General features: G+C 49.4%; 1 protein-coding gene across 2 annotated transcripts; it reads right to left on the reverse strand.

Moving 5' to 3' along the window:
• Positions 1-5,142: 5,142 nt before the first annotated feature.
• On the reverse strand, positions 5,143-13,730 carry LOC125958189 (uncharacterized). 2 transcript variants are annotated; one of them, XM_049691358.1, is made up of 6 exons: positions 13,572-13,730; positions 13,296-13,507; positions 10,669-10,825; positions 9,787-10,033; positions 6,085-6,288; positions 5,143-5,676 (listed from the first exon to the last, which is right to left on the reverse strand). In XM_049691358.1, the coding sequence occupies exons 3-6, from the start codon at positions 10,776-10,778 to the stop codon at positions 5,356-5,358; spliced, it is 882 nt and encodes a 293-aa protein (XP_049547315.1). In that variant the 5' UTR covers positions 10,779-10,825; positions 13,296-13,507; positions 13,572-13,730; the 3' UTR covers positions 5,143-5,355. The 2 variants fall into 2 exon arrangements, with proteins under 2 accessions (XP_049547315.1, XP_049547316.1); XM_049691359.1 differs by having other exon boundaries at positions 13,296-13,503; positions 13,572-13,719.
• Between the last annotated feature and the right edge of the window lie 1,270 nt (positions 13,731-15,000).

Raw genomic sequence — 15,000 nt, forward strand, 5'->3', positions numbered from 1 at the left:
GTGAAGATGCGTCTGCCGGATGGAAGGAAGATAATCTGCGCATCCAAAGCAGTTGCCAGTTACACGGGGTTTTCTGAATTGTTGTGCCGGGGATGGATGACAAGTTTTTGCGGTTTTTATTTTCAATACTGAATGTAGCAGTTCATCAACATATATTTTTTCGTTCTTTTTAGATACTTTTAGCTACTAATATAAAACTTTTTAGTTATTTTTATACTAAACTTTTTGTTTTCTTTCAATTCTGTCGTTCTGTTCTTTATCTACCTTATCAATGCGAACTTTTCGTCCTTTTCTCATTGGTCACGCAGCCACCGAGCAATACGTATAGGAACAGACAACAAGTTAATCCTCAGAGACAATGTTGGACATTATTATACATTTTATGAAATTTTAATCGAGTTTAAATTTATGGAAATCCTTGTATTCACTTTTGATTTTATCGAACTTGGTACCTGCTAGTGGTGATATGAAAGTCGAATTCGATAACAGTTCAACTTCATGCCAATCATCGCTCGCTGCAAGCAGTCTTCGCAGCAGACTAACAAGTAACAAGTCTCCATTTTGTTCCAGATGTCTACCGCGGCCATCGTCATAGGCCAAGCCACTTGGCTAGCCACTCTGCTAGCCACTTAGCGTTGGCTAAGCATAATCATCAATCATCATCTGTACCCGACGGTAGAACAATCACCGCGAATTGCTGTCACATTTCTGAAATTCATTACGTGATTCGCTTGAAAGGACCTATTCAGCATCATAAGCAGCAGCAGTAGAAGTAGTTGGTGGAAAATTGTTACTGCATTTCCCGCACCGTTAACGCAACCGTTAACGAAGCACCGCGATGATGCACCGTAAATACGATGATGCGCCTCATATAGTTTCGCGAGCTGCGCGTGGACTCATCGCTCATCGCGGGCGGGTCCCTGTACAAAGGCATGTGTGTCTAGCAGGAGGAGGAGGAGTAGGAGGAGGGGCATTGTGATATAAGTAGTGCTAGTATGCAAAGAATGCACTGCACAACATTCACTATCTCGCCCCCCTCCCTGGTGATCATCTTTTTCTACGCAGCAAACCCGCTCTCGTCTCTAGTAGCACGTACGTACGCGCGCAGTTGGCCCATAAACACACTTTCGAGACCGTCGGAGTGCGCACTCCGCAGAGGCGGTAAATTTAGCCATTTTCCTTTTCATCACCGCCGCATTGGGCACTGCCGTTGGGCTTCGGGTTTTGTCTTGATCTCTTAATGGTCCGCCTGTATGAGTGTGCTGTTGCGAAGCCAACGCAGCTCAGATCACTCGAGTAGGCTGCGTCCTTCTAAGGGGATTAAGGACTTTGCGAGGCTGCGTTCGTTCGTCCTTTCTTGGGTCTTGGGTTCGAAGTTCGTGACCTCAGCAGGCTACGACGTAACGCATGTCAGGGGGTTTCGCCAAATCGCCGCAACTGTCTTTTTATGGAACGAAACAAGGTAAATGCTGTTTTTGGATAAATAATTTCTGCGATCAATCTACAACGAATCAGCTAACGGTTTTGTTTGTTATTTCAGAGACAATGGTAGACACGCTCAAGCACTGAAACGGATTGGCGGCGATGCAATTGGAACAGAAAATATCCTCAAAATGTATGCTCATCAGAACCAGAAAGGCAAACGATATTTGCGGGCCGAAAACCGAGCTCCCAAAGTGTACGTTCAAGTAAATCAACACTTCATCACCTTTTTAATCATTCCTCCCAACAATAGGAGCCACCATACAGAGCAGCTAAGGTCCCTGAGCTGCAAGTGGCCTCTGGGGTAGGTTGGATTATTTTCAAAAGTATGCGTCAACCACCATGCGCCTCCATTCCTTAGGGGAAATCGGCGAGCACCACCTTTTCAAAACAATATCCTCCAACGCGGAACATCTTAAACAATATTTTTCATCACCCTCGGATGACGTGACAGCATATTTCACACCACAGGTTCTGGTCCCGGGTCCGAAGCGAAAGTGAAATCAAAAACCATTTACCTGAGCTGAAGTGAGATTCAAAACAAACCGTCTTCGCGCCCCTTCTGCGTCAAAGAGAACCGTCCGGTATCACCTTACACGCCAACGCCTGTTCCGGCTCTTCATCTCCCGTTGTCTCATCTGCGTTTCCACTGACAGGAGAATGTCTTGATGTGCGTTTTGGTTGTCCAAATCAATTCCATCGCGAGCGCTTCGCATTAGAGAGTAACAACTCGATTAAACAAGATAGTTTCGTTCCCTCCTTCACATCCCCCTTGGGTTGGATTGGACACGTCATCGCTTGACCACTGCCGGATCTTTATCTGTTTTCTCAATCTCGCTCTCTCTCTCTCGCGCGTCTCTTCCTCGCTATCTCTTGCGTAATGTACTTCCGTGGCACGCGAACGCTTCCCCGGTGGGGGACGCGGTCCAACGAGAGAACCTTGACGCAAAACAGCTGGCAGTGTCATTCACCCAAAACGATGCCATTCCACGTCCATTAAGGGGATGATGCTCGGTACGTTTCCCACCCTTCCCCTTCTCCCCTTGTCCTTGCCAAATGTCTTTTTAGAAGGATGTGTTTTCGGAGTGGAAAACTTTTTTTTTAAACTCCCAAAATTTCTACCTCGCTTGCACACTGGCCCTGCCCTCCTGTCCATCCTGTCCATCCATCTCGACCTGTTTGGCAGTGATGAGAGGGATCATAAATTATTCCTCATCAAACGGTGCGCCCCAGACGAACGCTGTCGATGACGAGCGTGCCGGAACGTACGCTCGTCCATGTGTGTGTGTGTGTGAGTGACATACGTGACCCCTCACCTTTGCCTTTAGAGGAAGGCATCCACCAGCCAAGGTGGCTAAGTATCCACTTACCTGAAGGAACGCCGAGGAGCGCACCTGGCCCCTAAGGTCATAAAAATATCATTCCTCCTTCGGGAGGTGCGCTTCGAAGCGTGCATTCCTCTGGTCTGGACTCCGCCTCCACTCCGCTTGTGGTAGGCCAGCGCAAAACCCCTTTACGCCAGTGAATTATGCGCACCAAATGCTTGCCCGTAATGGCGAGGCTAATGAGTCAGCATCAGCATCAAGCTAATGACGACAGAGATGACCCCGGCCGGTCGATCGGCCGGTCCGTTGGCCGGTCGGATGCTTTGCTGCCATATTTAGTACACGGGTAAGTCAAAGTAAATTATCGTTCTCGCACCGTGCACCATGTACACCATGGTGCTACACAGTGTAGCACTGTAATAGCATCGCTGGTCGCGGTGGCATGCGCGGGATGTAAATTCTAGATAAATATAGGACATCTCACTGGTTACAATCGGGTGAAGTTGCCAGAGCCAGGAGTAATTGTCCACAGTTGGCCTCCCAATAAAGATGGGCATGGCACGGCCACACTATGCACCTGATGATGACATGACGGCAATAGATACTAGGTGAACACTTTATGAACATTCTGCCAACGCAGTGCAGTGTAATCGTCGATGCATTTGTCATGTGAGAGTCATGTGCATTTGTCATGTGGCAGTGAGAGTGATAAGTAGCAGTTGCGGCGGCAATGCCTGCTTTAAGCTGTTGGTTTTATGGTGGGCAATGCTACCACGAGCTCAATGAGCTGCTAATAGAACCGATTCGAACGGAGCAAACCACGTTTTGAACAAACGTTTGAATTTCTTTGCATTTTTTGCAGTCAGTGCAGGCCATCTTTGATCTCTTAGGTTGTATTCCTAGCATTAACAAAGGGATTTGAGGATCTTGACCATTTAACTTCATCTCACCATTCCAAGGTGTCCTTAGTGAAATCCTTGGTGAGTGCTATTATTATGGAACACTCTTTATGCATGAATGATTTTTTTAAATCTGTATCTTTTGTTATTACTGCTTCGATTGTCGTTAAACGGTCACAGGATTCTTTTAAGAGCTTCAAAATTTGGCGGTGGAAATGAAAAGAAACCTTTCCACATCAAATTCCAAATTTTTCTAATTTTGTTTTTGACCACCACGATCCGCACGTTGTTAAGCGTTTTTCCCGTCTCGCTAGAGAGAGAGAGAGAGAGAGCATAAATGTTGCGTGCAAATGATTCGTCCTTTTTCCGTTGAGGGCGCTAGTGTTGCTTACAAGTTTTTGCTTCCTCGCACACTCTGCTAACTTTCTATCTCTCGCTCAAGTAGGCTGTGAAAGTTTCACTTCAATCGAAACAGAAATGGTAAATATATAGATTTTTTTTTTAATTCCCATACATGACTCGCAACTCGCCCGAATTACGATCTTTTGGAGGGGCCAGCTTGGGTCAGGACCCTCAGGTTACATTCGAACAAGGGTACAGGAGATTTACAGGAAAACACATAGTGGAAATTCCTCTCCAAAGTGGTGATCCCGAAATGATGCTTTTCACAATGAAAAAAAGTAACAAAACATATAATCATTTCAGATCTGTGTTTTCGCGTTGCAAATACATATTTGCTTAGTGGATAAGCGTCCCAAACTGCCCTTAGGTCTTAGGGCTTTTCCTCAGCTTCGTACATTAGTATCACATCCTAATTTGAAAAACATGGATAAAAAAATGAAGACCGATATTTTGCGATGCGTATCCACTGAAAGATAGGTCATTGATATTCAAACAAAAAAAAAACTCAAAACCCTTCCCCGAAAGCAAAACACCACAACCGACCACAACTAAATAAACATCATTTATTATGCATTATATACGCCGTTCCGTTGTTCTTGCGCTGTCTTCCATTGATATCCTCCCCCACTTTGGTGGCACACAAACATCCCCCCATCAACCGGTTACACGCACAGAGAAAGAGAGCGGCTAACACGTGAGGACGGAAATGGACTGCTCTGTCCGTCTGACGTAATCTGATGCGGAACGGCGCTCCTAGTCGCCAGTTTGCCGGTTTGCCGGTTCACTCGAATGTGGTATTTTTAAGCCACACACGACGACGAAGACGCGGACGAGAGCCGGCGACACGCCGCCCGTCCTATCAACTGCCGCCCGTGCAGCTATCGGAGTGATCGAGATGATCGATTGCCTGCCTGCGTCATCGGAGCATGCCGGCGGGTGGGGGGGCTTTGTTGAGAAGGGAGTTTGACTTTTTTTGCGTGCGAAACGACGAAACTATAACCTCTTACCAGCTAATTGCCTAACACTTTAGAGCGTAAACGGTACGGGATCGCGTAATGTATTTAAAGAAGTGCGCAACACACACACGCCCGAACACACGCACGCACACACACATACACACACACAGACAGAATGGAGTTGAGGAAGGAAAGCAGAAAATGGAGTGTGAGAGGAGACCACACCCTAACACTCCAAAATCCTTCACATGACCACCACCCGACGACGCTCACCAATTTCCCCTCCCTCCTTTAAAAGCTAACCGTCTTCTTCTGCGTGGACTTAAACTTGACGACCCCGGTGGTGACCTTGGTACCGTCGGCGTGAGCACTGTAGCTGGCCGGCACGATATCTTCTGCGGCCGTTTCGGCCAGCAGCTGCTTCAGCTGGGCGGAACGGCGTGCCCGGGCCGCCTGCTTCTGCTCGAAATCCTCAATCTCCTGGTCGATGTCCTGCAGCCGGGCCCGGGTCGCATTAGCCCGCTTGCTCGCGTACGATTCCGCCGTCTCGTCCTGCCACTTGCTGCTGCTGCTGCTCTTGGCCGTGCTCTGCAGCTCACTCGTCGCACGAATCTACGCAGCAAAAGAGAGACAGAGAGAGACAGATAGACGGTGGAAGGTTGATGAATTGGCTGGCCGAAGGTCATCAGCGATTCGACGTCGACCGCGACATCGAACATGGCAATGAAAAAGAAGCAGCAGCAGCAGCAGCAGCAGAATGAATGGATGGATGGAGAGCGGGATGAAGTAAAGCCACGAAGAGAAGAATGCTGCGCTGCGGTGGGATCCTCGACTCCCTCTAGTCCAGGTGTCTCAGGTACTTGCGATACTTGAACTACACCCCCCCCCCAACGGGCGTGCGAAGCAGGAGAGAAGCGTCAAAAGAGAAAGCAAGGGTTTAAGGTTAAATGTGCATTGCGGATAGCGTGTAGAAATTAGCAGGCATTGAGAGAGGTTAGTCAATCGCCTTAGTCGCCTCACCTTAAGTGCCTTCCGCGTGGTCATGCCGGTCGACGCGAACTCCTCGTCATCGTAGTTGGCGACGGACTTCTCCGCCAGCTTCCGGGCCGTCTGTTCGCTCAGCTTCGAGCGTGTATCGGTGCGGTACGATTCCAGCGCGTCATCCGACTGCAGCTGGCTGAGGAGCGTTTTGCTTGCCCGAATCCGATCGAGTGTGGCCTGAACCTGCAAAACGAAAACCATGCCAGGTGCAGGTGAGTCCTTTTGCTTCGTCAACCGCATTGCCCGTACAAACGTGATGCCAGCCATCGAGCCTCTCTCGGTTGGGATTGGGTCACTGATGCAAGGCCTACTACCTAGGACACAAAGCTCAGTGCGACTTGTTGCATAGCGGGCAGGCAGGCTATTTGTCTCGCTACGCGTGACGTCAGAGCAGTGCAATCATAACCTCGAAATCGTAAAAATCTTCTGCCACTGCTGCTGCTGCTGCCATTAACATGAAGAACATGATCAGTTATTAGCCGAGCTAGATGAATGAAATCTGCACAGTTTTACTTCGTGCGCCGGACCATAAAAGCGGAACTGACGGTGTCATGCTGCCATGAAAATAGACTTGAAATTCTCGTGTGTACTCGCGTGGTCGATTCGCACAGCGCACCTCGCCTGTGCTGTCACACCCATTAGTCACCCATTCAGCGCTGAGAACGACATCGAACAAACGGCGGCAGCGACGACGACGAAGACGATCGCAACAGTGACAGCGACAGTAGATAACATCAGCTACTAGTACTACTACTCCACCACCGTGTAGTAACCGTGCAGGCGTGCAACAACAATAAGACCAAAAGACCGGGCGCATTCCAACCGGCTTTACCGGGAGTAAAGCCAGTGTACCACATCGACAGTCAGACATCGTAAGCGGCAGAGCCGGAGCGTACTACACCGAAGCCCTGCCATCATCCTGTGCGGAATGTGCGCGGTGCCAGTCACCAGTAATGGCTGGCGGCATGTACACCAAAAAGGCTAGCGAGCGGGGGCTGCTGGTGGTTTTTATTTTTAACTCCCTACGTCGGACACCACACGCACGGAACAGAGAAGCGACGAGAGGACCATGGACCCCTCGAGAGGCACTCGATTCGGTTGGACGGATCGGCCCCCAGGGCGGGGGTCCGAGGAACTGACCGGAAGTGGCCGGTTTTCGTGGCTGCGAGTCGGGAGTTTCGCGTAGATTAAAATAAAAATTGACTCAACAAATGTTATCGTCTGATTGTGCTCTGATTGTGTTTGTCCGAGTTGAGTCACCAAACAACGCGAGGTCGCAAGAAGCGAGTATCCTGTCGCTTATCGCAGCACCATCAATCAGCTGACGAGTGCAACGTCCACGAATGCAGCACTCAAAAGCTCTCTGCTTCATTATCGCTACAAATGCTGGGGCATGCCATGTGCTGATGACTTGCAGTCTCGAGATGACAGAATTATGTGGCCATGGTGTCCTCCTTCTCACGGTAGATGCCCCATTTATCATTGCTCTGCAAGCACTCTGCCAGCGATTGCCGCGATGTCATTAAGAATAATTGCTTAGCTGTTGTTATTGTTGCGGTTGTTGCGATCATCGTACCAGGGGAACGATCGGGATTGTTTTGGCATCATTTCATGGCATAGCGCAGAACTGATGAGTCGTGCCGTGGTCGCCATTGTGTCGCCAAAACAAACACAAATTGACATTGTGGATGTGGCTCCTCCGTATTCTTAGTAGGTGATCTCATTTTGCGTTCAGCGTGCGAATCAGCGAATTCCTTCGATACGTTCCCGTACGGACCCAGGCAGACCGCCGTGTCTATTGCGAGAATCTCGAGGCAAAACTTAAGCCGAAAGACTTGTCAACCTTGAATTTGTGGCGTTGCGTTGTCAACCGAAGTAGCAGCAGCAGCAGCAGCAACTGGCTGGTTGACAGTTCTCCCTTCCGAACATCGTCCTAGAAGGCCATACAGCAGCGGTGATTGTAGAACGTGTTTAGGATGAGAGCAGCAGAGGACCTACTATGTTTAGGAATGAGCATGTGATTATGAGCATTCAGATTGACAGATATGGCTGTGGCTGTGTGTTTGAGGTAATGCGGTGCGTGTTATGCTCACGATTCAGGTTTCAGTTGCAATGTTAGTACACATTTAGTACCGATTTAGCACAGTTAAATACGTTTCCGGAATTGTTCTAAAAGAAAGTTAAATCGAAAACTAAAGCTCGAATGTCTATCCCTATCCGCTATGAACAGGCTGAGAACGACAGCATAATGTGTTGCGTAGCGTACTAGCGAATGGAACGGAATGAGAAGCCCTGAAACGATGTCCGAAATCCTAACCGAAACCGTGATGAACTTACGGTTGTCGGATCACGTCCGTGCGCAGCGCAGACGAGAGAACGCAGACGAAACCGTACAAGAGGAACCGTGCATGGAAACAACATCAAGTAACACCGACATGGAATCCGTTAGGCTAGGTTTAAGAGATTCGGAACGCAATCCGAACCGTATCACATTTTATTCACATTCGTAATCGTGAAGAGATGGTGGTGTTGCTGGTGGTGGCGATGGTGTGCTGGGGTGGGCTAGCCAACGGCACTGATAAGATTTTCGCAACGCTTATCCTTCGCGTGAAAGTGAACGGGAAACAGCCATCATTTTGTTTTCTAAAAGCTCATTCTACCTCGTCCACCGACTCGACCACATGCTTGGGTGTTGGTTGGTTAATAGTTCGAATTCGAATTTTATAAATTAAAAGCTCGAAAAGCGTTCAAAAAAGAGGGTAAATACTATGTGGTGGTAGTGGTAAATTTGGAGCTAGCCAATTCTAACCATCTAATCTACAAAGTAAAGGTTCGTTCGCTATTATATATCCAATAGGTTTCGTTCGATTTTTTCGCAATCAAAAGAATGCGTTTGTTTTTGGTTTTTGGTATTTTTTTAGCGCGCCAAATAATGGAGAAAAAAATGTCCTAAAAAGTTGGGGTCGCTTTTTCGCAAAGTCGCTTTTGCCTATGGCCAATAGTATATGTTTTCGATTTTTGCTGCGGGGGCATTGGGAAAAACTTGTACCATAACATTTTGCACATTCACTCCGGTTTATGGGTTTCTACTTTCTAAAAACAAATTGTACGCAACACACTCAGGTAACAACATTCAGTAACATTCCGCGGTAAACAACTCGCTTCTAACTATTGCGCATTTCCAGAAACATATTTAACGATCGTTGTGTGAGTGATAGGAAGTAGGAAAGACCAATCGTTACTCGGTTAGTCGGTCAGAACAGAAAGAAAGTGGCGATAGAGTAACGAGAGAAACCAGGGAACAGAAAGTTGGATAGGTACAGATCGGAGCACAAAACTCGGTTAGCCATTTATAGTAGAGGGGATTAAAAACATCAAAATTGAGCGCAATTAAAGGATTTTGATTAAAGTAACGTGTGTTATGTCTGTTCTCATCCGCGCGTGTGTGTATGTGTGTTCATTATGGTGCTGGTGGTGGTCGTAGTGGTGGTGCTGGCGTCACATGGAAACATTCCAGTTCGCGACCGCACGCCGGCAACGCATCACTCAGCAGCAGCTAGAGTAGTAGTCGTAGTAGCAGCGGGGGAAGTAGCTGGCATCGCTCGGCAGTGGCACCACGTAAATGACGCTGTTGTTGTGGTTGACCCACGAGCGTCGCAACAGAAACCGTCTCATTCTCACCTGATCGTCGAACTCGTTCTCGAGCAGCACCGAGTTGAGGGGGGCCGGCGCCAGACTGGTGCTGCGGAACTGCTCCGCGCGCTGATCGATGATCGACTTCTCCTGGATCACCTTCGAGGCGCGGCTACGGGCCGCCTGCAGCTCCTCATCGACGATGGAACCGTTGAAGTCGTACCGGTTGGCGAGGGCAGCGGAGGCGCCTCCAGTGAACGGTGAACCGCGTGGTTTCGCCTCACGCTCGAGGGAACTGAAACGAGAAAGAGAGTGATTAGAAATCAGTGAATTGAGTTCCTTTAATGCTTTTTAGATGTGCGTTTAACCTCCTAAACTGTTCCATTTACTGACTAAAATATATGATAAACCATAGACTACTAGATCGACTTGTCAACAAAAAAGGAGCGTTGTTTACCTTGCATTTGACAGACCCAACAACGATTGCGTGTTTACACAATCGAGGTTTAGCACTTCAATCGTGAAAACAACCAGAAACTACTAGCGGGCAACTACAAGCGTTTTAAAACAAAAGAATAATGGGGCGAACTACCACTACTACCCCGAACACCGCTCGCGATTTGGACAATGTAAACCCAAATCGTTCCATTCATTTGTCTCTACAACAACGGCAGCTGCGGCGGCGGCGGCCCCTATCATGGTCATAGCCTGACAAGCAGCATAACAAATGGACGAACTACACCGCGACCACCAAAGTCATAGGAAGCTCGTGATCGTGGGATTCGCGAGCGAGAAAAATTAATGTTTACACAACCTTCCTCGACGGCTTTCCTGTGCGCGGCTGACGTCAACGGAGGCCAGTGGTTGGACACGGATACAATGGATGGACTACTAGAAAATGGTCATTCGAACGGACACGCGGCTACTTACGTGGCACGACGGCTCCTCTCCAGGCGCTCCAGTGCCGCCCTGTAGTTGTTCTCGACCATGCTCATGTTAGCGTCGTAGACGCGCGTACGAAGTCCTCGGCGAGCGCTCATCTTGGCAGGCTTTGCGGTGGTGGTTTACGAGAGAGCAAGAAGTTTAGCTGGAAAGAGAGAAGGAATGAGACGGGAAATGAAATTGTGAACACAACTGATGTGATCTGCACCTGCCGTTGACCATGACCCCCGACGATGACATGAACCACACACACACACACACACACGCACAACCCCTGTCTGCTGTCAAGGACAAGGCTGCCGTCAATCATGGCTGGTCAAACATGGCTGGTCGACCGAGATGGAGGAGGATGGAAGCATTCCATCGTTTCGTGTAAACATTTACTTTGTTTACACGGCACTGACAACACTGACCACCCACCCTGCTCCTCTTTCTGCTCGATTTCCTGTCCCAGACAGCAGCTGGCTCACCACCAGCTACGATCCTCGTAAACAACCACCTTATTCGCGCGATCGCGTTTCCTGCGCGCTTTCTGGAATCGTTTCGAGTTTATTGCGACCAAGTCGGTCCCAGTCGCCATCTTCGTCGTCCACGTGAGCGAGGAAAGCGAGCGATAAAAGTTGAAAATGGTGCAGCTATTACGACGGAATGGTCGATCATTATGGGGTCGCATTCGCGTTAAAGCTCATTTCTCACGAACTCATTTCTCAAATCCTTCTTCCCGCGCAGCAGCATTCCACAGCTCGCGTCGTTTGAAAGTGCATCCAAGCGGGAGCAGGAGAGCCAAAGGCAACAAGAGAGAGAGAGACAAAAGAAGAAGTAGAGGAGGAGGAGGAGTGTCCAACGTGCACGTCAATCACGGACGCAGACGATTCACTCACTCACTCGCGTTGCTTCCACAACTGTCGAGCGCTCCTCGCCTTCAGACAGTACGAGACGAGCTCTTAATTAGGCGTTCTGGCAACGACGACGACGACGACAGAGGAAGCAACAGAACAAGCAGAACATGAAGATGAAGCTCCCGGGCTCGAAGACAACCCAAGTCGACCCTTTTACGGCTACAGACGGACTCGTGCGGGATCGTGAGACGATGGGAAGGTAAATGGAACATACAGTTCCCCCACCCAAAAACCGAGGCCCATCCTTGGTTAAACCTTGACTTAGATCCCAGTGTTAGATCCACCCTGGCCGCTGGCTAGTGTGGCTAGCTGACCTGACGGACTGCTCGGAGGTAACTGCCAACGCCACAGCTCCAACCGTCACAACTCAACTGGTCAACTGGTACGAACCGGTCGCTTTTGGGTCGACTGTAAGGGGGGATCGAAAATAGACACACCAGGCCGCGCGCAACACCCTCAACCGGTCCCAGATTGAGAGGTGACCCATTCACTCGCGGACTGACGCGTTGCAAAATCGAGAAAGAACTCCAACCGTTACGGGGAAGAGGTCCGTAACGTGCAACCTTTGGCAACGTGGCTCGTGGGGAATGTGTGCGTTTTGTGAGCAAAGCGATCGAAGGGGGGAGGGGGAGGGGGGGGGGGGTGCTGCGTGTAGTTCTGTCACCCTAACCTAAAATTAGTTTTCCACCCTCTACCCCGTTCGGGTGTATGCGGTCACTAATTGCCTGTGAGACGCGTTCCGCTATCTTCACTATCGCGCTCCATTATGCGCGTGGTAGAACAATAGTTCTTTTGCAACGACTACTGGGATGCTAGTGCTTTGCAACGGCTACTGGGAAAAAATGGAGACGCGACACCATGCGCCTCCATTTCCATCGCACAAGCTACTAGGCGCCTCCATTATATTGTGTTTTTGAAAAATATCCGTTCGTACAATGAACCAATTTTCGACCCCAACCATACTCGGCATTGCAGCAGCATTCCATTTGCGCACACACACACGCGTGTGTGTGTGTGTTTGTGGTTGCGTTGGTTTTACACAGGTGGCGCAGCTTTGATGGGCAGCACATCAAAAATAGTATTTTTATCGCTCTGGCACGTCCGTACCAGGGCATCGCCGCGCCTGGCAAATGGCCGGACGCCAATGGGACACGCGTGGGTCCCACCATCTGGTAAATGTTCCACCAAAAGCTACTGTCTGCTGTTTGCTGTACCCTGCACTTGAGGCACCAGCCATTGACCACCCCTTGAATTCTACCTCCTTCCCTCGATCGATGTGCGGTGTTGTGTGTGCATGCATACATGCGTGGCGTTATTGATCATCATTTAAAAATATTACGTGACCATCGGCGATCGTAGCGCACGGCGGCGACCACACAAGACCGTCCAACACGAAATCGTACAAACGTCATAGAACCACTTGACGTTTGACGTTACGATCGGCGTACGATCAAGTTGTTTTTTACATCCACGATTCTGTTGGTGTGTTTGCTGCTCTACAGTTTGTATGAGTGCGCCATTTTGGAGCAACGTTTTTACTCCTGTTTGATCGATATTTAGGAACATTAAACCCGAGATAGTTTGATCGGTTACTAATTGATCGTTCCGATGCAGTCCTCAATGCTACATGCCAGTGTGTGCGTGTGTGTGCGTGTGCAAAGTGTGTCCATCAAGATGTTTAGTCATAGTTTATCAGTTGCTCGCTTCGAAACCTACCTAAAGGTGATTGCAAACGCAACGAATAAGACGTAAACACAGCACGACGTAATCAGCGCGCACGCGAGCCGAAATCACTCCACGAAATGCACCCCCTCCCAAGGGGAATCACCGGCACTGATACGACACCCGATACAAACGGCGACACACAAGCGACGCTTGGTTGCTGCTACTGCTGCTGCTGCTACTACTTCTTCTAACCTGCGGCCTGGCTGGGAGACGGAAAACGAAGTTTATGATTTCTGCGATGCCACTACCACGTTGGTCCGTACCAACCTTTTTGTTGCTTCTTCTTCTGGTAGTCACGAAACACGCACACACACACACACACACAGACACGCTGACACACCTACACGCAATACGTGGCGCTTCAACAAGTGCTGAGCTCTGACTGCAGCCGGCCACCAACTGTGGGGACTATTTTATGAAATCGCGAATCCAACGACGACGACGACGACGACGCACGCACGCTTCTACCACGGAATCGCGTCTTGCGCAACGGCGATCTGCGCGCGCACTTACACACACACACACACACACACGTGCTGGCGCTTTGGCGGCCGCGCACGGAAGTCAGTGACACTCTGCGAGCACCGGAGAGCGAACGCTCGCTCACGAAGATTCGCGCGATCGTGCAGGTGGTTCAGGTGGTGAATACACAACAAAATGCTCCTGCATGCCCTGACCTGTGCTGCTGTGTCTGGTGCTGGTGCACTAGGCCGGGATGCCCTTTTGTGGGGGAGGTGACGTGGCACTTCTCTCTCTCTCTCTCTCTCTCTTTATGTTTCTCTGTTTCGCATTCCTCTTTCCGCTTGATGGATGGTTTGATCGAAATGACATGTTCCCGTTTGGGCCACGGCACGTACCAGGGCATATGATATCGTCGCATGGGTCATCTCTTGGGTCGTATTCTATAAATAAAGAATAATATAAATAAACAAAATCATATAAATACGGCGAACACATTTGTGATTCACGGGATTCTACCTTCGAGAAACAGAAAGCCAGACTGTCGCAAGGTGATCCACAGCCACTGGACGCCCGGATTAGACGCTTCCTCTTCCGGTCATGGAGATGGACAACCCCTCACGCATTATGTCTGGTGAAATAGGTGTGCGTTTGCCGTTCAATGCGCGCTTTTTTTTTGTGACGTTTAAAAATACATCCAAATCACAGAACTAACTCCGCGCTCCCCCACCGCCGTGTCGCGGCCGTTCGAGTGTCCATCCGTCCGTCAAATTTCAAGTGATTAGAGAGTGGAACACACCCGGGACTATTTATGCCGTAACCTTGGAGCGAGGATTTATGACGACGCGCTCTGGCATTGACACCGTGTCGCTGACGGCCTGGTTTGATGGCTTATGTTTGCTTGCCGTGGCTTCTGCCCTGCGTCCCGTATATTGGCAGCTCTCGATACAGCACCACCTGAGGGACTGAGCAGCAGAGGTTCGTTTCAATTTGCTGCAGTACGACAAACAGTGGACCATGAAAAGTGGAACATCATCAGAGCGATCTTATTTCAGTCCCCCGCTAGTTGTTGCGAAACACCTCGAATCTCGGTTTCTTTCATTTCATGGGCTGAACGCCGGGCTTAATGATTCGTGTGCATGTTGCGAGCTTATCAGGAGGAATGTATTGCCCGCCCTCTGCGCGCAGCAACTATTAAAATAATTTATTCTAGACGAACGCACTCCTCGCGTAATAA

Source organism: Anopheles darlingi, chromosome 3, assembly GCF_943734745.1.
Source record: "Anopheles darlingi chromosome 3, idAnoDarlMG_H_01, whole genome shotgun sequence".
NCBI lineage: Eukaryota > Metazoa > Arthropoda > Insecta > Diptera > Culicidae > Anopheles > Anopheles darlingi.